The following is a 27,684-nucleotide window of genomic DNA, read 5'->3' on the forward strand; positions in this document are numbered from 1 at the left end:
TATAAATACTTTATTGCTGCTGTGCTGGGGTGCGCGGGGCACAGGGGGGTCGGCATCAGCCCCACGGGTGTGGGGCTGCGTGTGACAGTGATCGGAGAAGCAAAAAGAGGGACACGGGGGGTGCTGGCGTGGGGCTGTGCCCCCCCCAGCCGTGTCACTGGATGTGTCCCCAGGCCCCGTGGCGGGGGCTCATCTGCTCTGCTCCTGCAGCTGCTGCATCCGCAGGATCTGGCACAGGAGTCTCTGCACGTCCTCGTCCATGTGGCCCTGCGGTAAAAAGGACATCGGTGGGGACCTCAGAGGGGACATCGGAGCTCATGGCACAGCCCAGGGTTGGCAGTCTCTGGTTCCAGACCTTTGCAGCCACACACACATGTGCGGCTGGCTGCTGTGTCCCCAGTTGTCCCAAAGCCACGTCCCCACCTCACCTGCACTGCGTAGAGCAGATGGCTCCGGTACAGCGTCACCACCTTGCTGTGCCGCTTTTCTGTCTCCTGCAAGAGAGCGAGTAGGTTTGAACCCGGGACCTCTGGAAGCCACCAGGCAACGGCCACAAGACCCTGGTACCCACCACCAGCTTCTCCTCCAACGCATGGATCCTGGCCTGGAGCGCAGAGGTGTCAGGAGGTGGCTGTGGTGATTCACGGGAGTCGGGGAGAGCATTGAGAGCTTCCTTCAGCCTGAAGACCTCCTTGGAGAGCTCCGTGATCTGCACAGAGGTCACAGAGGCCCAGAGACCCTGCAGCCCCAACTCCACCAGGGTCCACGTATGGCTGTGCCCATCACCACCCCGGGTGGCCTCCGTGCCCAGGCAGGGGCAAAGCCAGAACTTTCCCACCCCATTCCTGTTGACTCTGTTTCAGTCTTGGCTTGGGGAGGAGAAAGGGGGAACAGCTGGGAGAGCGGCAAGTCCACACGCAGGGGTGCATGTGTGTCTGTGTTTGCACTCACATGTGCAAGCGTGCATCCATGTGCAGATGCATGCACACGTGTGCAAGCACATGCATGTATATGTGCACACACATATGTGCATGTACACGTGTGCACACGTCGGTTTGCATCTCCCCTGCGATCCAACCAGCCCAGCGTGCACCCATGTGGGATGGGATGAGGGGCAATGGGTATAAACTGGAGAGGGACAGGTTTAGACTGGACATAAGGAGGAATTTCTTCATGAAAGTGGTGAGACACCGGCCCAGGTTGCCCAGGGAAGTTGTGGCTGCCCCATCCCTGGCGGTGTTGGATGGGGCCATGGGCAGCCTGATCCAGTGGGATGTCCCTGCCCATGGCAGGGGGTTTGGAACTGGATGGTCTTTAAGGTCCCTTCCAAACTAAACCATTCCAGGATTCTGTGACCCTATGACAGTGCCAGGTCTGGGCCTTCCCCAGGGACCCATTGAGGTAGTGGAGACCACTGGAAGCCCAGCGTGCACCCACGTGCAGGTTCGTGCATGTGTGTGCACACGCACGCACACGTATGTGAATGTACACTTGTGCACACACCTGTTTGCGTCTCCCCTGCGATCCAGCCAGCCCAGCGTGCAACCACAGGCAGGTACATGCGTGTGTGTGCAAGCACACGTGCCTGTGTGTGCACACGCATCTACACATACACATGTGTGTAGACATCTCTCATGCAACACAGCCAGCTCAGCTCACCCCAGCAGTCCCCAGGCTCCCTCCCAGGCCCCCCTTCCCTCCCCCTGTCCCCTACCTTCCTGTCCCTGTCCCTGACCAGCTTGGCCGTGTCCTCGGTGTGGCTGTGGAGCTCTCGCAGCCGCCGCGCCTCGTCCTGCGCCTCCACCAGCTGCTTCTGCGTGGCGGCCAACCTTTCCTCCGCCGCCTGCCGCTCGCTCTTCATGAAGAGCGCCTGCCTCTGCACCCGGAACACCTCTTCGCACGTCTTCTCGTGCCGCCGCGACAGCTCGTCCAGACGCTGCGCCAGCGCAGCCGCTTCGGCTCGCAGCCCCGCCTGCACTGCCTCGTGCTCGGCACGCGGCACCGCCGTGGCCAGCTCAGCTTGCAGCCTCGCAGCCTCGCGCCCCTTGGCCTCCGCCGACACCTCCAGCTGCGCCGCCCGCTCCCGCAGTGCCTGCGCCTGCTCCTCCAGCGTTGCCTTGGCCCGGGCATGTTCCTGCCGCGGCACCCGCTCCTGCGCCTCCGCCTGCGCCTGCCGCAGCCGCGCCAGAGCCTCCTCGTGCTCTCGACGCCCCACCGGCCGCGCCGCCAGCTGCTCCCGCAGGCTGCCCAGCTCGGCTTCCCTGCGCCCCAGTGTCTCCCGCAGCTGCCCCAGCTGCGCCATCGCCTCCTCCTGCTGCCGCACCAGCTCCACCACGCGATGCTCCAGCAGCTCAGGCTCCGGCTCAGGGCAACCAGCCGCTCGCCTGTCCCGTGCCTTGGCCTCCAGCTCCCGTCGCAGGTTCTCCACCTCCGCCTCCGCTCGGCTGCAGCGCTCCAGCAAGGCTTCCTTCTCCCTCGACACCTCCTCCAAGGAGGTCCCCAGGGCGGTTGTTGCCTCCATGGTCTCCAAACGTGCCTGCAGCTCCTTCACCCGCAGCTCCCGCTCCTCCAGCGCTGCCTGCGCCTGCCGCAGCGCTGCCCGAGCCTCCACCAGCTCAGTGCCAGCCTCCCGCTCCACCACAGAGGAGGAGGACTGTGCCTGTGGCAGTCGCAGCTCACCCAGGGCTGCTTTGCACTCGCCCCAAGTCCAGGCTGGCTCCGGCGCCGCGCTCCCCTCTTTGCTTTGCTCCGAGGCACCAGTTTGCCCACCGGCCTCATCCTTCAGACCCGCATCCCGCGGCAGCTCCAAGTGCTGTGCTCGCAACTGCTCTAGCTCGCGTTGGAGAGCTTTGTAGAGGCTGGCGGGCACAAAGTCCCCTGGGGGGGACAGGTTGCTCTCGTCCCGCTCAAAATTCTCCAGCACCTGCCGAGGAGACAGTGAGGCCATCAGGGACCTGGTGATGGAGGCAGGGACAGATGGACAGATGGACACTTGCCTGTATTTTCTCCCTCAGCTCCTTGTTTTGCACGGTGAGGGACTGCACCTGACCTTGCAGCGTGGCCAGCAGCTCCTCGGCTGAGGGGCTCAGCGTCTTCTTGGAGAGCAGCAGCTCTGCCCCTGTGGGATGGGGGTGCCCTGGTGCTGTTCCTGCTCCCTGCCGTGGGATGCCACCTCCCCAAAGGCTGTGTAGCCTCACGGGGACACTGGGTGGTAGGCAGGGTCCTACCTGGGAACTCAAGCGGGTCTCCCTCCTCATCCTGCAGCGTCTCAATGTCATAGCTCGTGTTCTCCTTCTCGTTCTGGGGGTGCAGAGTTGCAGATGTCAACCCCACTGCACCCCAGCCCCTGGCACTGCCAGCTGCAACCCTCACCTACCTCCAGGGAGGACAAGCGGCTCCGCAGAGCCTCCACCTCCTTGCCCAGCTGCTCCTTCTCACCATCCCTTGCAGCCAGCTGCTTCTCCAGCTCCTGGATCTATGGAGCAGGACACAGGTATGGGGTCCTTTTTGCTCCCACCAGAGGCCCAATGGCATCCCGAGCACCAGAGAAATGAGGCCACCCATGACCTCTCTGCTGGCCTCACCTTCTTTTCCATGGAGCGCATGGAGCCCTCCTCCAGCTGTGCCCGCTAGCAGGACACAGAGAGAAAACAGAGAGGGATAAAGGATGTCTGCATCCCCCACATCCCTTAGAGACGTGGTGGCATCTCCCTTCATGACCCTGCTGCTCCCTGGTACCTCCTGTCTCTGCTTCTCCTGCTGTTCAAATCCCCGGATCTTCTGCAAGAACTGGGCCCTCTCCTGCCGCAGCCGTACGATCTCCTCATAGGCGTCTTGGTCCTCCTGCAGATGAGTGGCCACCAAGCCTCAGCGCCGGGCACTGCCTCCCGCTGTCAGCCCCTCCTGCCCATCCCCAGGAGGCTGAGCCCAGCCAGGCTGCATGGTGACTCCCTGGGCACTGCATGGAAAGGTGGGGAGGACAGGCTGGGAGAGTTGGGGTTGTTCAACCTGGAGAAGAGAAGGCTGTGGGGAGACCTTAGAGCAGCTTCCAGGACTGAAAGGGGCTCCAGGAAAGCTGAGGAGGGACTTTTTCCAAGGGTCTGGAGTGATAAGACAAGGGAGAATGGCTTTAAATTGGAAGGGGGAAGATTTAGATTAGATATTAGGAGGAAATTCTTCATGATGAGGGTGGGGAGGCCCTGGCCCAGGTTGCCCAGAGCAGCGGTGGCTGCCCCATCCCTGGAGGGGTTCAAGGCCAGGTTGGATGGAGCTTGGAGCCCCTGATCCAGTGGGAGGTGTCTCTGCCCATGGAACTGCATGGGCTTTAAGGTCCCTTCCAACCCAAACCATTCTATGGTTCTATGATTCTAAGGAAGGAAAGGCTCCAGCGGGGCAAGGACCCCCCTGTGGCAGCACAGCTCACTGGGTGAGGGATGTTTTGGGCCCATGGGGTGGATATAAATGGGCTGATGGTCCCTGCCCTCTAGAGAGCAGAGACGTGGTGCTGCACACACCTCAGGACTGGGGAGGAAGGCTCAGTTGCAGCTCAGGGTGGCCCCTGAGCATCACCTCCACTGCAATGAGACAAGAGAAGGCTCCAGGGAGACCTTATAGCAACTTTCTAGTACTTGAAGGGGGCTACAAGAAAGCTGCGGAGGGACTTTTATCAAGGGCATGCAGTGACAGGACGAGGGGAGGTGGCTTTAAATTGCAAGGAGGACGATTTATCTTAGACATTAGGAAGAAATTCTTCATGATTAGGGTGGTGAGACACTGGAACAGGTTGCCCAGGGAAGCTGTAGATGCTCCGTCCCTGGAGGTGTTCAAAGACAGGTTGGATGTGGTCTTGAGCAGCCTGGCCTAGTGGGGGTTGGAACTACATGATCTGTAAGGTCCCTTCCAATCCAAACCATTCTATGATTCTATGACAATGAGGAGGGTCTCCACACAGCACCCAAGGCCAGCAGAGCTGAAGAAGATTGCCTGGGGAGGCAATGGTTGGTCTCATCAGTGCCTGCCAAGCCAGAGGTGGCCATGGAGCTACAGGGTACCCTCTCACCTGGCTGGGGGTGCCCAGGGGAGGCAGAGGGGCTTTCCTCTTCCTTGGGGTGCTGTTCTTCTCCCTGATGGATGACTGGCTCGGCGAAGATGTCTGTGGAGACACCAGGACAGAGAGGGCATCATTGACATATCCCTCCTCGTCTTGAAGCTGCTGAAGAGGGTTGCTTCCTTGCTGAGTAGCAGGATGTAGAGGGGCCAAATGGAGGTCTGGTGGCCACTCCACATCAGCGTCCATATCAAAGCCCATCTGTGCAGCAAGGATGAGTAGGGGAGAATGAGCCATTATGTCTCTGCCATTCGTTTCAGTTCGCCTATCAGGATGACTAAATTGGCACCTGGTCATCCCCTCCCTTATCAGATTTCAGAACAAAGACTCAGAGGTGATCCTCAAAATCTTATTAATAAGATTTGTGAATAGAAATCTACATATGTGGTACTTTGATGATTTAGACTATGAATTTTTTGTGATGGAAACATCCTGATCTACTACCCTGGATTTTCTGAATTCCTACACGTTGGTGGGGATTGCACTGACAGGAAGCAATCCACTGTGTCCTTTACCATCGGGCTTCACTGACAAAAGTAAAGGAGATGGGCCGACTGGTAGTCCAGATGTTATCACTCCAGAATGGACTACAAGAGAATGAGAGGAGCAAGACTTAATGGGAGCTCCTTCTCAGCTGGTCTGAGATTCCCCACCAACTTCTTCAACGATCTACAAACATTGGAGCATATGCAGAAACTTCTTCAAAGAAACATCTAAAGACTTTATCACCGAACTCCATAGAGGTCATATAGTCCCTCACAAATCTTTATAGGATGCTAATATTGGTCTAGACTTAAGCTTATATTCTTGACTTAGAATTGTAACATTAATAGGTAATAAACTAAATGTTTAAATACAGTTCTGGGTGCTACTGTGTCTCCCTCAGGATGTGACACCCATCACCACCTCGAAGAGCCCCAGGGCTCCTGGACACCCCCACCCAGAAGGGAAGGTGGGCAACCAGGCTGGTTCTTACCTGGGATGTCTGCTCAGTTGACTCCTCTTCTGTGGGGCAGAGTTGGAGGAAAGAGAAATTGAGGAGGGGGGTTAGGGAACAGTAGGGGTGGGCAGAGCAGGCAGAGCCCACGGGGGTACAGGGGCACCACACAGGGCACAGAGAGGCACGTGTGCATGGAAGGGGTACGACTGCAGACATGCATGGGGACATGCATGGATCATAGAACCATGGAATGGGTTGGAAGGCACCTTAAAGCCCACCCAGTTCCACTCCCTGCCATGGGTAGGGACACCTCCCACTGCACCAGGTTGCTCCAAGCCTCATCCAGTTTGGCTTTGAACACCTCCAGGTTGGGGTATAAATGAGTGACCACAGGGATGCACACACGTGCAGACACGGGGAGACACGTGCACACAGGCAGGTGCACACAGACACACCTACAACCACTGCTACACACATGTGAACGTGCGTGTGCAAGCCACCAAGGCTCAGCACCACCTTCCAGCCCTTGACTGGTGACAGCATGGGTGAAAGCACCTCCAGTGCGTGAGGAAATGGGATGTGTGTCCCCCAAGTCTTGCTTGGCTTCTTCCAAACACCCAAAGTGTGCTGCAGGGTGAAAACATCCCCATGGGGCCGCGTCCTCTGGACAAGGAGCACCAGGGTGGCCCGGCTGCCTTACCACTGGCCCAGGACCGGCGCTGAGCAGCCTCTTGCAGGAAATGCTGGATGAGAGCGTTGCCCGTGGCCAGGCTGTAGTGCGCAGCATCGTGACCTGTGGAGTCCACCAAGGCCACGCGGGCACCGGCGTTGACAAGCACCTCCACTGTCTCCACGCTGCCGTTCTCACAGGCCAGCATCAAGGCTGTCCTGAGTAGAGTGAGGAGAGGAGACGATGGAGATCATTCCCTCCATCCCGCTGTCTGCCCCCAGTGCAGCCTTACCTTCCCTGCAGGTCCCGGCTGTTGACCGCCGCGCCACGGTGCAGCAGGTACCGGCAGAGCTCCGAGTGGCTCATCTTGGCAGCAAGGATCAGCGGTGTGAAGCCATCCTGGGCAGGGTTGGGTTGGGTGAGGCTGCACGGATGAAGCTCAGATCCCCCCGTGGGGCACCCCACTCCCATTATCTTCCAAATTTCCACATCCCACTTAGAATCATAGAATCATAGAATGGTTTGGGCCAGAAGGGACCTCAAAGCCCATCCAGTTCCAACCCCTGCCATGGGCAGGAACACCTCCCACTGGATCAGGGGCTCCAAGCCCCATCCAACCTGGCCTTGAACCCCTCCAGGGGTAATAGATGGGCAACTCAGTTGCTCTGGGCAACCTGGGCCAGGGCCTCCTCACCCTCATCATGAAGAATTTCTTCCTTATGACCAATCTAAATCTTCCCCCTTCCAATTTAAAGCCATTCCTCTATATCCTATCACTCCATGCCCATGGAAAAAGTCCCTCCCCAGCTTTTCTGGAGCCTCTTTCATTCCTGGAATCTGCTCTAAGTTCTCCCCAGAGCCTTCTCCTCTCCAGGCTGAACAACCCCAATTCTCTCAGCCTGTCCTCATAGCAGAGGTGCTCCAGCCTTCGGATCATCTCCGTGTCCTCCTCTGGACCGTTCCAACAGTTCCATATCCTTGTTATTTTGAGGATTCCAGAACTGGACACAGTACTCCAGGTAATCTTCTAACACTTCATGGTGGTGTTTTCACCCCAGGAACCCCAGGTAGTGCCAGTTGCCACGTTCCACCCCAGGAGCTGCTGCATTTCAGAGGCAGCCCCAGCCTGGTCCCTGATGATGATGAGGAGAAAGATCTCACCTTGTCCTTGATGTTCAAGGGAGCCTTGAAATCACAGAGAATCTCCGAGCACGAGATGCAGCCGCTGACCGCTGGGGAGAAGGACAGGCTGAGCACACTGCCTCACACCAGGACACACGAGCAGGATGGGGCTGGCACAGTCCCCACTCACCTGCGTGGTGCAGCGCTGTTTGGCCACTGCCGTCAGCCACGTCCACAGGGCAGGAGGCCTGCGGGAGAAAGCCTGGGTTACAGGAGGACAGACAGACAGCTCCAGTGGCACTGGGAATCACCACTGCAACCAGCACCGTTGGTGAGGGAAGAGTTCAAGGACACAGAGGAGACCTTGCTGGCACAGCACCGTCCCTCCCTCACAGCCCCGTGCTCCCGGTACCTGCAGCAGCTTGCTGACGCACTGCGGGTGGCCGTGCTTGGATGCCAGGTGCAAGGCAGTGTAACCTGGGAAGAGGGACAGACGGATGGGTCAGAGGACAGACAGTGCGTCTGAGGCAAAGGGGACCAGTTGGGGGACAGAAGGATGCATGGGCGCACAGGAGGATCTGCTGGACTGGGGCTGTATGGGTATAGGACATCCCCATGGGTATAGGGGATATATATACCCATCCTATGGGTATAAGAGCATCATCTGAGGACAGGCTGAGAGAATTGGGGTTGTTCAGCCTGGAGAAGAGAAGGCTCTGGGGAGACATTAGAGCAGATTCCAGGACCGAAATGGGCTCCAGGAAAGCTGAGGAGGGGCTCTGGATCAGGGAGTGGATGAGGGGGAACGGTCTTCAGCTGCAAGAGGGGAGACTGAGATGAGATCTTAGGAAGAAATGTTTTCCTGTGAGGGTGGGGAGGCCCTGGCCCAGGGTGCCCAGAGCAGTGGTGGCTGCCCCATCCCTGAGGAGTTCAAGGCCAGGTTGGATGGGGCTTGGAACCCCTGATTCAGTGGGAGGTGTCCCTGCCCATGACAGGGGGTGGAACTGGATGGGTTTTGAGGTCTCTTACAACCCAACCCATTCCATGATCATCAGTCATTGCTTGAGTCCCTGGAGGAAGCTGGGACAATTTCCAGCCCCACAGATGTGGGTGTCACTTCTGTCCCCACAGCCTCAACACTTGGTGGCAAATTAGGAAAGACCAGGGAGCACCGGTGGCCTCGGCTGGTCATTAGTCAGGTGCACGTGACAGCCATGCCCTCACCCGAGCTATCCTTGGTCATGGCATCCACGCCGTGGGCCAGCATGGCTTCCAGACAGTCCACGTTCCCCCGCATAGCAGCCAGGTGGAACCTGCAGCAAGACCAGGGGCTGTTGGAGTCACATCCCTGACCCCAGCCCTGTGTCCCTGCTGTCCCGGGGATGTGGGTCAGCACTCACGCGGATTTGCCCTCTGAGTCCAGCTTGGTGGGGACCAAGCCCTTGCGGACAAGGAGAGATGTCACCTTCCCCGCATCGTTGTAGTCCACAGCTTGCAGGAGCTTCTCGTCATTCTTGGTCCAGTCCTGGCTCTGCAATGAAGCCAAGAGGAGGCTATGATGGAGTTTTCCGGTCCCAGGGACGGGCAGGGGGTTGGGCTGCACTTGGGTGTCTGTCCTCATCCCCATCCCTGCTATCTCCCACACATCCCTGACCCTCAGAGTGGCCCAAATCTGGGCCAACCCCTTTCCTGGGTGCTGTGGTGCCTGGCCCCCAGGTAGGGACACAGCAGATGGGATGAGGATCCCTTTCAGCCCTCCCTGTTTGAAGCTCAGACACCAGAACTTTGTCAGAGCAGCCCCAGTTTAGCTGGGGATGGGCCAGACTGGGATTTGGGAATGAGGTGATGCTTTCCTGCATGTCCCCACCCTAGGGTTTGCCACTGCCCCCCAGTAACCTTGATTCCAAACATAGGAGCACCCACAAAGTGCCTGAGCCCCATCCCTGCCCCAGTATCCCCAGGAGAACCTCTTCCCAGCCCAGTTTTGCTCTTTGTTGAGGGAGGGACAAAGTCATGGTGAGCAGAGTCGGCAGCGAGAGCAGATCCCACAGGATGGCTCCAACCACTCTGGGACACATGGGGCACAACGCCACCCCCCTCCTGTGCAGGACTGGGGCTGGATGGGGGCTGGATGGCCAGAAGAAGAGACCTGCAGTAGGACCGGACCAGCAAGGGACACCCTGGGATGACCCCACAGCCTGTGACACAAACCGGAGCTCCCCGCGGCCGCAGTGGCAGGAAATGGATGTCACCTTTGGGGAGTTGCTCACATCCTGCCCCTCGTCAGCTTGGTGCCCGGTGCCAGGCATGGTACCTGTGCCACTGTGCCCACCTGGTTCCCTGCCACCCATCCCAGCAGGGCCAGAGGATCCCAACCAGGGATGGTGAATAAACCAGTCTGCCAAGGTTACTGGGCAAACTGGGAGGGTGGTGCCCACTTCCCCTCCCTCCCGTGTCATGCAAGGACAAAGCAGGTTGGAGAGGATGCAGCCAAGCTACGGGATGGGGATGGGATGGGATTGAAAGAGGTGGGGATGGGGATGAGCACAGGGATGGGTATGAAGGAGGTGGGGATGAGCACAGGGATGGGTATGAAGGAGGTGGGGATGAGGATGGGGATGAAGGAGGTGGGGATGATGATGAGGATGGGATGGAGATGAAGGAGGTGGGGATGATGATGAGGATGGGATGGAGATGAAGGAGGTGGGGATAATCACAGGGCTGGGATGGGGATGAAGGAGGTGGGGATGGAGGGCGTGGGGATAGGATGGGGATGGAGGGGGTGGGGATGGGATGGGGATGGAGGGGTGAGGATGAAGCAGGGGGGATGCTGGGGGGGTGGAGGGGATGGGAATGGAGATGGAGGAGGATGAGGACAGAGGGGATGAGGACAAAGGGGGTGCAGGTGTGGTGGGGGTGACACGGCTTCCCCCGAAGGATGGGAGCAAAGGGGACCGGAGATGGAGAACAGGGACGTACCGCGAAGGAGGCAGCAGCACAGAAACAGATCTGCTTCATGGTGGTGAGGAGGAGGTGGCGGGCAGCCATGCATCCCTCGCTCCCCGCCTGGGCGAGGGCAGGCTGGGGCTCCAGGCCGAGGACCCCAGACCCCAGCTCGGTCCAGCATCGCTACCAGGGCGGGGGCCAGGTCCTGCCGCAGTGGGAGCCAGGATCCGCCTCCCTCCATCCCTCCGTCCCTCCTTCTTTCCCTCCTTCTTTCCCTCCTTCCCTCCCTCCTTCTTTCCCTCCTCAGCATCCAGAGCTCCAGGCATCCCTGCATCCCTGCCACGGAGTGGGTACCAAGGTCCCAGTTTTCAACTGATCCCAGTTAAAGGGGGAGGGTGGGGGCAGCTTTCCCACCCCAGGCTCGAGAGGAGGCAGCAATGCACCCCAAACCAAGGGGGTCAGCACCCTCCTGCCACTCAGCCCCTGCTCCCCGAGGAGGGGGACAAGGGACCCACTGCCCTAGGGGACACAGAGTGACCTCCCATCACAGCCCAGGGTCCAAGCAAGGGGCAGGACCCCCACCACCACCCCTTGCCTGCATCTCAGGGGTCCAGAAACCTCCCCTCAAGGAGGGAACCCCGAAATTCAAAGGGTTGCTGGAGTAGGAGCCTCTCAATACCCCTCCTCCCTCACAGGAGTATCCAGGGCTCTGTGGGGCAACTGAGGCACGGAGCACCTTGGGCAAGGCAGGCCCACAGACTCAAAGGAGGGGCTTCGATCTATGTGCGTGTCCCCAGCCGTGGGTCCCCAGTGCACGAGTCCAGCCGGTGCTGCCATGGGCACTCGGGATGGCGCTGGCACTCTCTGCCCGATGTGGAGACTGGCGAGAGCCTGCGGCACAGTGCCAGGCTGGTGGTGAATAATTGACGAGCATTGACATGCTGGTTCCACTGGCTGTGGCAGCTGGAAAACTGGCAGCCATCCCCAGGGAGGGGACCTGGGACCCACTTCCCTCTGCCTGGCACTGCCTTTCCTCCTTCACTCTGCCCCACGCTCAACGGCAGCCCTGGGAGCACCTTTGGGTGCACTGGGAGCTCACTCCTACTGGCCAGGGTGGCAGAGATGACCTCCATGGGGCTGCTGTCCCAATGGTGAGCAGCCACCCCACGTACCAGGGCAGACCACCGTGTCCCTGTGACACTAGGGACATCCTGGGGAACATTCTGGGCCAGGTCCCTGTGTCCCCATGGACATCCCAAGGCAGGTTTCCATGTCCCTGTGAAGCGCGGGTCATCTTGGGGCAGGTCCCCATGTCCCCATGGACATCCCAAGGCAGGTACCCATGTCCCCATGGACATCCCAAGGCAGATTCCCATGTCCCGATGCACATCCCAAGGCAGGTTCCTATGTCCCTGTGAAACCTGGGTCATCTTGGGGCTGGTCCCCACGTCCCTATGGACATCCCAGAGCAGGTACCTATGTCCTCATGGACATCCCAAGGCAGGTTCCCGTGTACCCATGCACATCCCAAGGCAGGTCCCTAAGTCCCTATGAAATGTGGGTCATCTTCGGGCACATCCCCGTGTCCCTATGGACATCCCAGAGCAGGTACCCGTGTCCCTATGGACATCCCAGAGCAGGTACCCATGTCCCCACGGACATCCCAAGGCAAGTTCCTGTGTCCCTGTGAAAGTTGGATCATCTTGGGGCTCGTCCCCATGTCCCCATTGACATCCCAAGGAAGGTTCCCATGTCCCTGTGAAACTTGGCTCATCTTGGGGCAGGTCTCCATGCCCCTGTGGACATTCCAGAGCAGGTCCCCATGCCCCCATGGACATCCCAAGGCAGGTTCTCATGTCCCTGCAAAACTTGGGTCATCCCAGAACAGGTCCCCATGTCCCCATGGACATCCTAGAGCAGGTCTCCATGTCCCTGTGAAACTTGGATCATCCCAGGACAGATCCCCATGGACACTCCGGAGCAGGTTTCCATGTCCCTGGGAGTGGCACTCACGTCCGCCTTCCTGAACTTGGCCTTCAGGCTCTTCATGGCAGCTCCAGCCTCAGCCCTGTGGCACCTGGACAGGGATCAGCCGTGCTCGAAGGTCTTTCCTCCACCGGTATCGACAGCCTCTCCGCTCCCGTGTCCCCGTTGTCCCCCGCCGTCTCCACACCGGTTGTGGAAATGGAGGCGAGGGAGTTGGGTTACGGCTGTGGCTGCGGTTACAGCTGGCAGCGCTGGGCAGCCGGGGGGGCTCCGGGGATCAGACCCCTCTGCAGATGGCGGCTGTTTGTCCGCTGAAATGCCTGGGGAGAGGGAATAAGGGGACATGGCACAGCCTGGCCCATGAGGGGAGCTGGGGGGCAGCCGACCCTGGTCCTCTTGGGAGTCTGGGGCTGCAGGTGGTGTGGGGCACAGCTGGGCCCTGGCCTGATAACACCCTCTGTTTTCCCCTGGCATCTCCTGCTCTTCCCTGGAGCCCCCTTTCCTTCCCTGTATCCCATTCCCTTCCCCAGCAGCCCCTGCCCTTCCCTGCACTCCCTGCCCCTCCTGACACCCCTTGCTATTCCCTGGCATCCTCTTCCCTGCACCCCCTTTCCTTCCCCGTACCCCATTCCCTTCCCTAGCAACCCCTGCCCTTCCCTGCATCCCCCTTCCCCACACTCCCTGCCTTTCCTGGCACTCCCTGACCTTCCCCTGGCACCCACTGCCCTGCCCTACCAATCCCTGCCTTTGCCTGCACCCCATGCCCTTTCTGTGGGACCCCCTTCCCTGGATCCTCTTTCCTGGCACCCCTAGCCCTGGCATCCCCTTCCATTCCCTGGCATCCACTTCTCTTCCCTGTAACCCCTTAACCCTTTAACCCTGCACACCTTTTCCTGGCATCTATTTCCCTGGCACCCCTTGCCCTGCGCCCCCTGCTCTGCCCTGCACCCCATTCCCTGCATCCCATTCTCTGGCAGCCCCTGCCCTTCCCTGCACTTTTTGTCCTTCCTGGCACCCGCTGCCCTGTCCTGGCAATCCCTGCCTTTCCCTGCATCCCATGCCCTTTCCCTGGGACCCCTTTCCCTACATCCCCTTCCCTGCACCCCCTGGCCATCCCTTTCACCTCCCTCCTTCCCTGTCAGCCCCTGCCCTTGCCTGGCACCTCCAGCCCTGTCATTGCCTTCCTTCCCTGTAACCCCTTAGCCCTTCCCTGCACCCCTTTCCCTGGCATCCCTTGCCCTGCACGCCCTGCCCTTCCCTGCACCCCATTCCTTGCACCCTATTCCCTGCACCCCATTCCCTTCCCTGCACCCCACTCCTTGCACTCCCTGCCCTGCCTTGGCACGCCATTCCCTGCATCCCATTCCCTGGCAGCCCCCACCCTTCCCTGGCATCCCCTTCCCTGTACTCCTTGCCCTTCCTGGCACTCCCTGACCTTCCTCTGGCAATCCCTGCCTTTTCCTGCATCCCATGCCCTTTCCCTGCATCCCATGCCCTTTCCCTGTGACACTCGTCCCTGTATCCCTTTCCCTGTCCCCCTCTGCCCTGGTGGCACCCCCAGCCCTGGTGAAGAAATTCCTCCTTATGTCCCGTCTAAATCTGCCCCTCTCCAGTTTATACCCATTCCCTTCCTTCCCTGTACCCCCTTAGCCTTTCCCTGCACCCCTTTTTCCCCACACCTATGTCCAGCACCTATTAAACCGACCATTGCCATTTAATATCTTCATCAATGACATCGACAGCGAGATCGGGGGCACCTTTAGCAAATTCATAGATGTCACCAAGCTGAGCGGTGCAGTTGCCATACCAGAAGGACGGGATGTCATCCAGAGGGACCCGGACAGGCTGGAGAACTGGGGCAACCTCATGAGGTTCAACAAGGCCAAGCGCAAGGTCCTACACCTGCGTCAGGGTGATCCCAGATTTTAGTACACGATGGGGATGACATGATTGAGAGCAGCCCTGAGGAGAAGGACTTGGGTTCTGGGGATGAGAAGCTCGACACTTGCAGCCCAGGAGGCCAACATGTCCAAAGCAGCGTGGCCAGCACGGCGAGGGAGGGGATTCTGCCTTTCTGTTCCTCTCTTTTGAGACCTCGTCTGGAGGATTGTGTCCAGTTCTGGAATCCTCAACATAAGAAGGAGATGGAACTGTTGGAATGGGTCCAGAGGAGGCTATAAGGATGATCCAAGGGCTGGAGAACCTCCTGTACGAGCACAGGCTGAGAGAGTTGGGGTTGCTCAGTCTGGAGAAGAGAAGGCTCTGAGGAGACCTTAGAGTGACCTTCCAGTACCTGAAGGGGCTACAGGAAAGCTGGAGAGGGGCTGTTCACGAAGGCGTGTGGGGATGGGATGAGGGGGAACGGCTATAAACTGGAGAGGGGCAGATTTAGACTGGACATAAGGAGGAATTTCTTCACCATGAGAGTAATGAGACACTGGCCGAGCAGTGGTGGCTGCCCCATCCCTGGAGGGGTTCCAGGCCAGGTTGGATGGGCCTTGGAGCCCCTGATCCAGTGGGAGGTGTCCCTGCCCATGGCAGAGGGTGGAACTGGATGATCTTTAAGGTCCCTTCCAACCCAAACTATTCTATGATTCTATTTCCCTGGCACCCCTTGCCCTGCCCCCCCAGCCCTACCCCTCATTCTCTGGCAGCCCCCACCCTGCCCTGTCCCCCTCATCCCAGCCCTGACAGTATAAGGGCAGCGTCCCTCATTTCCCCCTCCTGCCCGACACAAAGATGGCGGCGCTGGCGACTCGGCGCGACGCTGTCGCGTGCGCTTCCTCCCGCGCTTCCGCCCGTAGCCCCCGCACATGCGCACTGCCCCGCGCGGCGTCCTCGCGCGCTTCCGCCCGGGCCGGCGCCGGCGCCGCGGGCCATGGCGGTGAGCTACGCGGCCGGGCTCTCGCCCTACTCGGACAAGGGCAAGTGCGGGCTGCCCGAGGTGAGCGGGGCCTCGTGGGTCTGACCCACGGCCCGGCCCCACAGCTCCTCCCCTGTGCCCCACAGCCCGGCCCCATGGTCCCCTCCCTCTGCCCCACAGCCCCTCCCCTCTGCCCCACAGCTCCTCCTCTGTGCCCCACAGCCCTGCCCCATGGTCCCCTCCCTGTGCCCCTCAGCCCTGCCCCGTGATCGCCTCCCTGTGCCCCACAGCCCTGCCCCATGATAGCCTCCCCTGTGCCCCACAGCTCCCTCCTTGTGCCCCTCCCTGTCCCCCTCATCCCTGCCCCACAGCTTCTCCTCTGTTCCCCACAGCTCTGCCCTATGGTCTCTTCCCTCTGCCCCCCATCCCTGCCCCATGGTCCCTTCCCTGTGCCCATCCCTGTGCCCCACAGCCCTGCCCCATGGTCCACTGCCCTGTGCCCCCCAGCCCTGCCCTATGTCTCTCTCTCTCTGTGCCCCACAGCCCTGCCCCATGGTTGCCTCCCCTGTGCCCCACAGCTCCCTCATTGTGCTCCTCCCTGTCCCCCTCATCCCTGCCCCACAGCTCCTCCTCTGTTCCCCCCAGCCCTGCCCCATGGTCCCTTCCCTGTGTCCCCCGGCCCTGCCCCACCCCATGGTCCCTTCATGTCCCCCCCAGCCCTGCCCCACAGCTCCCTTCCTGTCCCCCCAAGCCCTGCCCCACAGCTCCCTCCCTGTCCCCCCAAGCCCTGCCCCATGGCTCCTTTCCTTTGCCCCATGGCTCTGTCCCTGTGCCCCACAGCACTGCCCTACAGGGCTCCCTCCCTGTGTCCCATGGCTCCTTCCCTGTCTCCCACAGCTCTTTCCCTGTGCCCCCCAGCCCTGTCCCACGGCTCTTCCCTGTGCCTCTCTGTGTGCCCCCCAGCCCTGTCCCACGGCTCCTCCCTGTGCCTCTCTGTGTGCCCCCCAGCCCTGCCCCACGGCTCCTCCCTGTGCCTCTCTGTGTGCCCCCCAGCCCTGCCCCACGGCTCCTCCCTGTGCCTCTCTGTGTGCCCCCCAGCCCTGCCCCACGGCTCCTCCCTGTGCCTCTCTGTGTGCCCCCCAGCCCTGCCCCACGGCTCCTCCCTGTGCCTCTCTGTGTGCCCCCCAGCTCTGTCCCACGGCTCCTCCCTGTGCCTCTCTGTGTGCCCCCCAGCCCTGCCCCACAGCTCCCTCCTTGTCATTGACCTCCAGGCTCAGTCCTGTCCCTATTTTGTGCCCCATGAGCTGCACGGGGACCCTCTGTGTTCGCCCTGGGGGTCTCCGGGGCTGGCTGTGAGGACCCTATCCTTGCCCCAAGTCCCCAGCGGTGCCGGGGAAGCTTAAACCAGGCTTTGGGGTGAGGGGACAGGGACCTGCCTTGAGCCTGGGACACGGGCTGTACTTAGTCCCTGTCCCCAAGAGACCAGGGTGGAGAAACCCCTCCTAGCAATGAACCCCTGTGCCACCAACCTGGGTGGGCACACAGTCCCCATGTCCCCGTGTCCCCTACCTCCATGACTTCCTGCGCAGCCCTGTCCTGTCCGCAGAGCCGGTGACAGCTGGAGCTGAGCGCACGTGAGGTGGCACCGGGTTTGCTCCTGTCGTCCTGCTGCCCCGCGGCGCCCTGGAGCTCAGCCACTTCTCAGGGTATCAGCTGCCTGGCGGCGAGAGCAATAAATAACCCACCTGCGTTGGGTGTTTTCAGCTCTTACCCTGCGTGGAGGGGTTTTATACAACACCGTTTCTCTCTAATAAAATCATAGAATAGTTTGGGTTGGAAGGGACCTTAAAGATCATCCAGTTCCAACCCCGTGCCGTGGGCAGGGACATCCCAGTAGATCAGGCTGCCCAAGGCCCATCCAACCTGGCCTTGAACGCCTCCAGGGATGGGGCAGCCACAACTTGCGTGGGCAACCTGGGCCAGTGTCTCACCACTCTTATGCCAAAGAAAATCTTCCTTATATCAAGCCTAAATCTGCCCCTCTCCAGTTTATACCCATTCCCCCTTTTCCTGTCACCACACAACAAACTGTCCCTCTCCAGCTTTCCTGGAGCCCCTTCAGGTACTGGAAGGTCACTATAAGGTCTCCTTGAAGCCTTCTCCAGGCTGAGCAACCCCAAATGCTTTTGTTTTTAAGGAATGCGAAATCCTCTTTCATCAATAAGAAAGAATTGGGGTTTAATGGGATAAGAAAGAATCTGTGCTGGGAGAGGTGTAGGATCTGTCCCTGCATCCCTCCATGCCTGAGTGGTTTGTCTCTTTTCTTCTCCTCAGATTTTTGACCCGCCGGAGGAACTGGAGAGGAAGGTGCGGGAGCTGGCAGACTTGATCAGGAGTTCCTCCAACGTGGTGTTTCATACGGGGGCTGGAATCAGCACCGCCTCAGGGATTCCTGACTTCAGGTAAGGGCAGCAGGCAGCAAACGAGGGATTGGAAGGTGGCACCTCCTCCGAGTCCACCTTGGATCCTAGACTGCGCTTCCTGTGATGCCGTCCCTCCTGTCTGATCTCGGGTCCAGCTGGAAATACCCTTGCCTTCTTGCACACCCGTGTGATGTTAGCTGTGCGCACAGAAGCCCTGTGTGCGCTCTAACTGCATCAATGACAGAAATATCTGATGGCCTACGACCTTCATCAAGCAGTGCCTTGCTCGTCCTCCGATGACAGGGCTTGTGGTGCACTTACAGCTCCATTCTTGGATCCCCCTGGGTTCCCCCCTGGATCCCCCCCAGGATCCAAGTGGGGCCAGCAGGGAAAGAGAAGGGACTCTCCCCCTCTATTCTGCTCTTGTGAGACTTCTCCTGCAGTTCTGGGTCCAGTTCTGGAATCCCCAACATAACAGGAGTATGGAACGGTTGGAATGGGTTCAGAGAAGGCCACAGAGATGATCTGAGGGCTGGAGCAGCTCTGTTATGGGGACAGGCTGAGAGTGTTGGAGTTGTTCAGCCTGAAGATGAGAAGGCTCGGGGGAGACCTTAAAGCAGTGTCCAGCAATGAAAGAGACTCCAAAAAAGCTTGGGGGGGGGGGCTTTTCCCAAGGGCCTGGAGTGACAGGATGAGGGGGGATAGCTTTAAATTGGAAGGGGAAAGATTTAGATTGGTCATAAGGAAGAAATTCTTCACCATGAGGGTGGGGAGGCCCTGGCCCAGGTTGCCCAGAGCAGTGGTGGCTGCCCCATCCCTGGAGGGGTTCAAGGCCAGGTTGGATGGGGCTTGGAGCCCCTGATCCAGTGGGAGGTGTTCCTGCCCATGGCAGGGGGTGGAACTGGATGGGCTTTGAGGTCCCTTCTGACCCAAAGCTTTTCATGAGTCTATGATCCCAAGCCCCGAATTCTCACCCTTTCCGTCTCCGCTGTTGCAGGGGCCCCAATGGCGTCTGGACTATGGAAGAGAAGGGGCTTTCCCCAAAATTCGACACTACCTTTGAGAATGCCAGACCCTCCAAGACTCACATGGCGCTGCTGGGGCTGCAGAGGGTCGGCATCCTGAAATTCCTGGTCAGTCAGAATGTGGACGGCCTTCACGTGCGTTCAGGATTTCCACGGTACGGCCTCTCCCACCCTGTCTCCGGGTCCCCCGTGCCTGTCCCAACTGCTGCCACGTGGCTGTTGTTGCTCTTTGGTCCACGTGGCTTCGTGTGCAAGTGTTTGGGGCTCAGTTTCCAAGTCTGGCTTGGAAGCTATCTGATACAGGGAGTGGAAACTGCAAGGATATGGAAGTGTTGGAACGCGTCCAGAGGAGGCCACAGAGATGATCCGAGGGCTGGAGCCCCTCTGCTGTGAGGCCAGGCTGGGAGAGTTGGGGTTGTTCAGCCTGGAGAAGAGAAGGCTGTGCTCCGGGGAGCCTCGAGGGAGCTTGAGTTTAGAGGAGAGAGGTTATGGTCAAAATTCAGAGGGTGATGAAACTACAGCAGCCTCAGCGGATGCTCTCTAGAAGTACAGCCAGAAGCTGTTCATTCACAAGAGAAACGATCAGGTCGCAGTGTCCCCACGCTGTAGCTGAGGGTGCTGCTGGGAGCAGCCCAGCTCTGCAGGCACTGCGGGATCCTGGCCTGGGGAGTGAGCTGTGGCCTTCAAGTAGAGCACATGCTCTTGGGAATTGGGCTCAGAGCTGCGCCCAGAGCACTCAGTCCTTTCCAGAGGACTGAAGAGACAAAAGGGAGGACAAGAGCATCTGCAACTACTCCCGCTGCTTGCAGAGACATGGGTCGCCCTGTTTTGCCAGTGTTGCTAAAGCAGAGCACTGGATCTTCTGCTGTTTTACAGTTTGCTTAAACTGAATCTCTTGAGATAAAACCAAAGCGGTGCTGCAGTCGTGATGGAAGATATAGAGCTGTTGGAATGGGTCCAGAGGAGGCTACAAAAATGATCCGAGGGCTGGAGAACCTCCCATATGAGGACAGGCTGAGAGAGTTGGGGTTGTTGAGCCTGGAGAAGAGAAGGCTCTGAGGAGACCTTAGAGCGACTTTCCAGTACCTGAAGGGGCTCCAGGAAAGCTGGAGGGGGGCTGCTCACAAAGGCTTGTGGGGATAGGATGAGGGGGAACGGATGTAAACTGGAGAGGGGCAGATTTAGACTGGACCTAAGGAAGAATTCACCGTGAGAGTGGGGAGGCCCTGGAATGGGTTGCCCAGGGAAGCTGTGGCTGCCCCATTCCTGGAGGTGTTCAAGGCCAGGTTGGATGGGCCTTGGGCAACCTGATCCAATGGGATGTCCCTGGTTGGAACTGGATGATCTTTAAGGTCCCTTCCAACCCAAACTATTCCATGATTCTACGAAGCCGTGCCTGTGCCCACGACAGCCTTAAAAAGTCCTTTCCCTCCCAATAAATTTGTGAAACCACAAGTGTTGGAAAGGTGGAGAGAAAGCCCCGTGGTTGGAACTGCTCTGACTTACTGGCCATGCTCTCCAATTTCCTCACCTGCTGCGATGAGGTCAGGGATCCCAGGTCACCCCATTCCCTCTGTGGGAAGCTGTGCCGTGTAGGATCTGAGGGGTCAAGATCTCCGCTCCCTGCATGAGTGGGAACCGAAGTGCGTTTATCAGCGCAGTGGCCGTCTCAAAGATGTCCTCAAACGAAACTTCAGCCCATCATAAAATGCTTTTCCAGTACTTAAGACCAGCAGGTGATTGTCTTTTGAGACAAACTGTTTGGAGCTGCCTGGAAAGGAAAGGGAATTCAAGTAAGGAAATAAAAGGAAGGGAGCTGGGATGAAAACGAGGAGCATGAACGGGACCTGGGAGAAGATACATCTCACAAATGTCTTCAGCCGTGATGGGCTGAGTACAGAGCTGCCTCGGGGGGGTGTTTCTGATCTTTAAAAGCCCTGATTCCTGCTCCTAGCACCATATTTGCCTTTTTAAGCTAAAGAACCGTGGGGAAAAAAGAATAGGAAATAAAGAGCAGAACTCATCTGTTCTCCCTGCAGCCCGGTGCCGCTGACGCCCACTCTGGTTTAGCACAGCTCTTCCGCCCAAGCAAAGCATGGGCTTAAGAAAGCCCTGCAGAACTGGGGCCAAAATGGGGGAAATCAGGTCAGTCCTGTCTCCATCCACCCTGGAGGAGGTTCTCAGTCACCGCAGGGCTTGTAGGAACATGAGCCACTCTCCTTGTTCTCCCGGAGCTTCTGCGCTTCCAGGCTGGCGCTGAGCTCGAGGGGAGTTTAGTCAAAACGAGTGGCCAAGGGGCTGGAACCCTGCAACGATGGAGAGGAGCACGGCTGAGCGAAGAGGAGATCCAGATTACCGCCAGGCGCGGAGAAGATTTGAAGCTGGATCTGCACAGGGCTGGAATTGGTGCTGCAGATGGAAACGTTTAAAACTAAAAGCCCAGGACACGCTGTGCCTCCTGTAGGCCTGGTTGTAGCGTAGCGCTTGCGTGATGGAAATGAAACCACGGTATAAAAAACCTCTGGGCAGGATCTGAACGTGTGCTCTGGGTCTCCCCTGCCCTGCCAGAGGGATAGCTCTGCCCAAACTGCCTCTGAACGCTGTTTCTTGTGTTAAATGCACTAAGTGGTGCTCTCTGTGCTGTAGTTTTGTCGGCGCTGCTTGACGGCCACATTTGGCTCAGGGAAGACCCAAAAGTCCTCTCTGCTGGACCCTGCAAGCCAGGCCAGGTCCTTTGGTGGCTCCTGGTGCCCCCAGAGCCTGCGGGGCACTGGTGCCTTGCTCTGAGCTGTGTCATATTTGTACCTGGTATCATTCCCGTCAGCGCTGCCCATGTTCCCAGCCCGGTGCGGAGGGTTCCTGCCGCCCCACGTCACCCGGCAGAGCTGGAAAACCAGGAAGCCCCTGAGGTGCCCCTGATGAGGAGAGGGTCCTGAGGCAGCTTTCGCTGTCGCCCCAGGACTTTCCACCCTTTCCCAGCTCACCTCTGGCGTTTCTCCCGCAGGGACAAGTTGGCTGAGCTCCATGGGAACATGTTTGTGGAAGAGTGCGTGAAATGCGGCAAGTACGTGCGCCCGGAGCCCGGCGTGGGTGTTGGGGAGGGGGCTTTGCTGCCATCCCCGGGGAACAACGGGGGTCCTGCACGGCCCTGTCTGCGGCACGGAGTGCGTGGGGTCATGGGCAGGTCTGAATCCGAAAGCTTCTGTCCATGGGAATCCTAAACTCTGACAAATGGTGGGGAGTAAATTGTGGGAATTCTGCATTGTCTGGGAGGCCCTTGGCGTGTCCTGCTCGTCATGGGAAGGTGGATGTGCTGGCAGGGCTGCCTGCAGCAGGGTCTGTGCCTGCTGGAGAGGGCGGGAGAGGAGAGGAGAGGAGAGGAGAGGAGAGGAGAGGAGAGGAGAGGAGAGGAGAGGAGAGGAGAGGAGAGGAGAGGAGAGGAGAGGAGAGGAGAGGAGAGGAGAGGAGAGGAGAGGAGAGGAGAGGAGAGGAGAGGAGAGGAGAGGAGAGGAGAGAGGAGAGAGGAGAAAGAGGGGGAGAGGACAAAGGAGAGGGGAGAGGAGAAAGAGGAGAGGGGAGAGGAGAAAGAGGGGAGGGGAGAGGAGAAAGAGGGGAGGGGAGAGGAGAAAGGTGAGGGGAGAGGAGAAAGGAGAGGGGAGAAAGAGGGGAGGGGAGAGGAGAAATGGGAGAAAGGAGAGGGGAGAGGAGAAAGGAGAGGGGAGAGGAGAAAGGAGAGGGGAGAGGAGAAATAGGAGAAAGGATGGGGGAGAGGAGAAAGAGGCGAGAGGAGGGGAGAAAAGAGGTGACGGGAGAGAAGGGGAGAAAGGAGGGGAGAGGAGAAAAAGGGAGAGAGAGGAGGGGAGAAAGGAGAGGAGAAAGGAGGGGAGAGGAGAGGGGAGAGGAGAGGGAGAGAAGAGAGGAGGAGAAGGGATTGCTCCAAGCTGGGTTTCCCATCCTGCTTTGTTTCCCATCCTGCTTTGTGGCTGTCAGTGAGAGCTGCAGTCCGCAGCGCCTTGGTTAGAGACACAGGCAGGGATCCATGAAGGCCTGAGGTGCTCCACTCATTCCGTGCGTGGTGTGCCGCGTCAGATCCCAACCCACCTCCCTGCGCGTCAGGCCCTGAGCGGCGCCGTCTCTCTTGCAGGCAGTACGTGCGGGACGCGGTGGTGGGCAGCATGGGGCTGAAGCCCACGGGGAGGCTGTGCAGCGTCACCAAAGCCCGGGGGCTGCGGGCCTGCAGGTACCTCACGGGGGGCTGCATGGAGCCTTCTGAGGGGACGTGGGGTGGCTGGGACTCCTTCACCCGAGCGAGCGGCTCTGGAGCGCAGAGCTGGCTTTGCAGGGCCGAGCAGAAAATCCCTTCAGGTCAGGTGTAAGAAACATCTCCGAAGGCCTGAACAGGAGGCCAGGGAGCCCTTTGCGCTGTCCCACATCCGTGAGCGCCCTGCTGTGGGATGAGAGCCTCCAGCAGGACACAGGCGCCGCGCTGCCCTAGTGCTGCTTGCCTGCCGTAAGAGCTGGAGGTACCCTGAGGTGCTCTGGCAGCCCGACACGCTCCATGTGTCCCTCGTGCTTCCTCACCCAGGCTCAGCTCAGCTGCTCTTCTCAGCCAGGCCGACGGCTGAGCCGATGCAGCAGAGCCCTGGTGGCTCAGCGCTGGTGCTGGGGAGTGAAAGCCACAGCCCAGCTCTGAACTGGGACAGCAAAACAGCTGGGGCTTTGGTGGGCTGGCTGCATCGGGCACAAAATCTCTCGTGCAGGTGAATTTCATGCCTTCCCTCGCCTGCCACTGAGTCCCCTCGGCTTGCCTGGGCGCTCTCTGTCCCTTCGCGGTGCCGGGCTAGGGAGGGTGGGGCAGGATCTGGGTCACTGTCCCCTCTCCCAAGGCGGTTTTGCTGCCTGTTCCCACCTGGTGGGGTCAACCACAGTCCCTGTATCTGTTTTCCAGAGGGAAGTTAAGAGACACTATTTTGGACTGGGAAGATTCCTTGCCTGACCGTGACCTCACGCTGGCAGACGAAGCCTGCAGGTATTGTGTTTGGTCTCTTCACACTGTGGTGGCCAATGTCTGCGGCTTGTGGTGCCCCCAAGACTGAGCTCCCCATCCTCTGCCCACTCCGTGGCAGCCCTTGGGCCAACCCTGTCTGCCTTTGGCCGTCAGGTTTTGTGTCTCGCAGCGCTGCGGCTGTGCCACAGCGCTCAGCCCTTTCCCCAGGATGTGGCCAAGAGAAACCAGTGCGAATTCTAGACGTGGCTTTGCTTCCCAGCTGGGAAGCTTGAAGAGTCATGGAATGGGTTGGGTTGGAAGGGACATCAGAGCCCTTCCTGCAGGTCCCTCTCACTGGCTGATTCCAACTGGGCTTTCATTTGCTGTTCATACAATCACAGAATGGGTTGAGGTGGAAAGGACCTCAAAGCCCATCCAGTTTCACCCCCTGCCGTGGGCAGGAACACTTCCCACTGGATCAGGGGGCTCCAAGCCCCATCCAACCTGGTCTTGAACCCCTCCAGGGATGGGGCAGCCACCACTGCTCTGAGCAACCTGGGCCAGGACCTCCCCACCCTCATGGTGAAGAATTTCTTCCTTATGACCAATCTAAATCTTCCCTCTTCCAATTTAGAGCCATTCCCCCTCGACATATCACTCCATGCCTGTGGAAAAAGTCCCTCCCCAGCTTTCCTGGAGCCCCTTCCATTCCTGGAAAGTGCTCTAAGGTCTCCCTAGAGCCTTCTCGTCTCCAAGCTGAACCCCAACTCCCTCAGCCTGTCCTCATACCAGAGGTGCTCCAGCCCTGGGATCATCTCTGTAGCCCTCCATGAAGGAGTCCACGTGGAGCAGGGCAGGAGAAGCAGCCCGCAAACAGCCATGGCTTTTTCTCTTCCATGGATGTTTTGTCTCCTCCCTGCAGGAAAGCCGATCTCTCTGTCACTCTGGGCACTTCTCTGCAGATCAAACCCAGTGGCAACCTCCCACTGATCACGAAGAAGAGAGGAGGGAAGCTGGTTATAGTCAACCTACAAGCAACCAAACATGTGAGTGAGACCATCCTCGCTGCTCCTGTCCCCTTGCGTCACTCGTTTCAGCTCCATTGCAGGTCAGTCCCCGCACATTGTCCCCTCCCAGGTGGCCAGATGGAAGAGAGGCCTCGCTTAGCAAGCAAACAGGCTGGGCTTCCCTCCTCCTCGGGCTTAAACCTGCACAGAAAGGGAAAGTAAAGCTTGAAAGTGGAATAAAAACTCAGCCCAAAGCCTGACGGAATCATAGAATCACTGGGTCAGAAAAGACCTTTTGAGATCATCAAGCCCAACCATCCCTGTCCACCACTAAATCATATCCTTGAGCAATTCACAGACCCGTCTTTTAAACACCGCCTCCCTGGGAGCCTCTGCCAGGGCCTGAGAACCCTTTGTGTAAAGAAATTTTTCCTGATGTCCAATCTGAACCTGCCCTGCTGCAACTTGAGGCCATTTGCTCTCACCCTGTCACCTGTCAGTTGGGAGAAGAGCCCAGCACCCACCTCTCCACAACCTCCTTTCAGACAGTTGTAGACAGTGATGAGGTCTCCCCTCAGCCTCCTTTTCTCCAGGCTGAACAACCTCAGCTCCCTCTCATCACCCTCGTTCTCCAGCCCCTTCCCCAGCTCCGTTTCTCTTCTCCGGACGCCCTTCAGCCCCTCAATGTCCTTCTTGTAGTGAGGGGCCCAAAACTGGGTTTTGTGTCCCAAGCGTCTCCAGTGAATTACAGTCCGATTAAATAAGTCCACAGTGACCCATACCACAGGGCAGAGGTGTTCAGTTCCTGTTCAACCCTGGTTTTGGTATCAGATGTCTTTGGAATAACAGAAGCTGAGAGGTTCTGGAATGTGAGCATGACCAGCAGGGCGAGGGAGGGGATTCTGCCCCTCTGTTCCTCTCTTTTGAGACCCCACCTGGAGATCTATGTCCAGTTCTGGAATCCTCAGCATGAAAAGGAGATGGAGCTGTTGGAACGGGGCCAGAGGAGGCTACAGGGATGATCCGAGGGCTGGAGAACCTCCCGTACGAGAACAGGCTGAGAGAGTTGGGGTTGTTCAGCCTGGAGAAGAGAAGGCTCTGAGGAGACCTTAGAGCAGCTTCCAGTACCTGAAGGGGCTCCAGGAAAGCTGGAGAGGGGCTGTTCACAAAGGCTTGTGGGGATGGGATGAGGGGCAATGGGTATAAACTGGAGAGGGGCAGATTTAGACTGGACATGAGGAGGAATTTCTTCATCATGAGAGTAGTGAGACCCTGGAACAGGTTGCCCAGGGAAGCTGTGTCTGCCCCATCCCTGGAGGTGTTCAAGGCCAGGTTGGATGGGCCTTGGGCAGCCTGATCCAGTGGGAGATGTCCCTACCCATGGCAGGGGTTGGATCTGGATGGGCTTTAAGGTCCTTTTCCAACTCAAACTATTCTATGATTCCATGATTCTATGTCATTAGAGCTCTCTTGTCCCTGTCCCACCCTGTCCTGGACTCACAAGCCTGGCTCTGTGTCCACGTCCCCATCTCGGGGTTGCTTAAAGGCGCGGCCGCCTGCCCGCAGCCCTGCCAGCCCATGGCACAGCCGGGGAGTGGTGCTGGATGGGGTCAGTTCGTGTCCTGCCGGGGCTGGTGCCTTGGGGACAGAGCTGAGCACTGTCCCCAACCACTCCCTGGGAGGGGACGTTTGTCCCCACACGCTCTGTTTGTCCCCTAACGCCGTGCTTGCCCTCGCTCGCCCCAGGACAGACAAGCCGACCTGCGCATCCACGCCTACGTCGATGATGTTATGACAAAGCTGATGAAGCACTTGGGGCTGGAGGTGCCGGAGTGGACGGGGCCGGTGGTGGTGGAGGAAAGCTCTGAGCTCACCAGACCTGAACAGCTCTTCAAATTCGACCCCGGGGTTCGGGAGCCGCTGAAGGAGGAGCTTCTTTCCCAGAACAACAGCACGGGTGGGCTCTGCCCTGACCGTGGGACCATGCTGGTGGAACACCACGATGGCCTGAAGCAGGAATGTCCCAGCCCGGACATGGGGCCACCGGTGGTAAAGAAGATGAAGGTGGAGCCTCTCCTCATCTGATCCAGACTGTTCCCTGTCTGTCCAGACACTCGTCTGTGCCACTTTTCCTACCGACTTTTTTTTTTTACATCCTTAAATATTGTCCCTTTTTTTATGTAAGTATTAAATACACTTGAATCGCGTCGCTCGGGGGCGGCTGCACCCACGGGAGCTTGAAGTTCCCTTGGAAGGTAGCGAGGAGACGGCTGTGGGGTCTGGCAGAGCTCAGAGGGGCAGAAGGATGAGGGTGCTGGGATGGGGGGACACGGGGATGGTGGGGGCAGCTGATGCCCTCCTGGTGGGATGAACTGCTGCCGTCTCCAGGCTGGGATCTGCCCACAGAACCAGTTGTGTGCGTGCTGGTGGCCCTGAGAAGGGCGCCGGGTGGTGAGAGGGAAGGGGAGCAACGCTGGCCAAAGCCTGGCTGAATCCTGACCTGGTGTGGGGCAGGAGTAATGGGATGGGGCCCCAATCCTGATCTCCCGCTGTCCCCTTCGCTGGGTCTGGCCTTGGGCAGCCTGATCCAGTGGGATGTCCCTGCCCA

The 27,684-nt window shown here is 58.9% G+C and overlaps 2 protein-coding genes across 7 annotated transcripts; one reads left to right on the plus strand and one right to left on the minus strand.

Annotated features, from left to right (window-relative positions):
- ANKRD24 (ankyrin repeat domain 24) lies at nucleotides 1–19,163 on the minus strand. 5 transcript variants are annotated; one of them, XM_054050319.1, is made up of 22 exons: nucleotides 19,032–19,163; nucleotides 17,204–17,351; nucleotides 14,579–14,673; nucleotides 12,799–13,091; nucleotides 9,240–9,370; nucleotides 9,064–9,152; nucleotides 8,252–8,316; nucleotides 8,030–8,087; nucleotides 7,879–7,949; nucleotides 7,010–7,116; nucleotides 6,748–6,935; nucleotides 6,084–6,112; nucleotides 5,060–5,152; nucleotides 3,739–3,843; nucleotides 3,585–3,629; nucleotides 3,377–3,475; nucleotides 3,228–3,300; nucleotides 2,997–3,118; nucleotides 1,715–2,923; nucleotides 572–709; nucleotides 429–494; nucleotides 1–267 (listed from the first exon to the last, which is right to left on the minus strand). In XM_054050319.1, the coding sequence occupies exons 4-22, from the start codon at nucleotides 12,832–12,834 to the stop codon at nucleotides 190–192; spliced, it is 2,802 nt and encodes a 933-aa protein (XP_053906294.1). In that variant the 5' UTR covers nucleotides 12,835–13,091; nucleotides 14,579–14,673; nucleotides 17,204–17,351; nucleotides 19,032–19,163; the 3' UTR covers nucleotides 1–189. The 5 variants fall into 5 exon arrangements, with proteins under 5 accessions (XP_053906294.1, XP_053906292.1, XP_053906293.1 ...); XM_054050317.1 differs by having other exon boundaries at nucleotides 14,529–14,673; XM_054050318.1 differs by having other exon boundaries at nucleotides 14,477–14,673.
- SIRT6 (sirtuin 6) lies at nucleotides 15,604–27,298 on the plus strand. Of its 2 annotated transcripts, XM_054050325.1 has the most exons (8): nucleotides 15,604–15,715; nucleotides 17,969–18,096; nucleotides 19,055–19,237; nucleotides 22,087–22,146; nucleotides 23,227–23,322; nucleotides 24,031–24,111; nucleotides 24,992–25,115; nucleotides 26,823–27,298. In XM_054050325.1, the coding sequence occupies exons 1-8, from the start codon at nucleotides 15,650–15,652 to the stop codon at nucleotides 27,159–27,161; spliced, it is 1,077 nt and encodes a 358-aa protein (XP_053906300.1). In that variant the 5' UTR covers nucleotides 15,604–15,649; the 3' UTR covers nucleotides 27,162–27,298. The 2 variants fall into 2 exon arrangements, with proteins under 2 accessions (XP_053906300.1, XP_053906301.1); XM_054050326.1 differs by lacking the exon at nucleotides 23,227–23,322 and having other exon boundaries at nucleotides 15,650–15,715.
- The last annotated feature ends 386 nt before the right edge of the window (nucleotides 27,299–27,684 follow it).

Source organism: Cuculus canorus, chromosome 27, assembly GCF_017976375.1.
Source record: "Cuculus canorus isolate bCucCan1 chromosome 27, bCucCan1.pri, whole genome shotgun sequence".
NCBI lineage: Eukaryota > Metazoa > Chordata > Aves > Cuculiformes > Cuculidae > Cuculus > Cuculus canorus.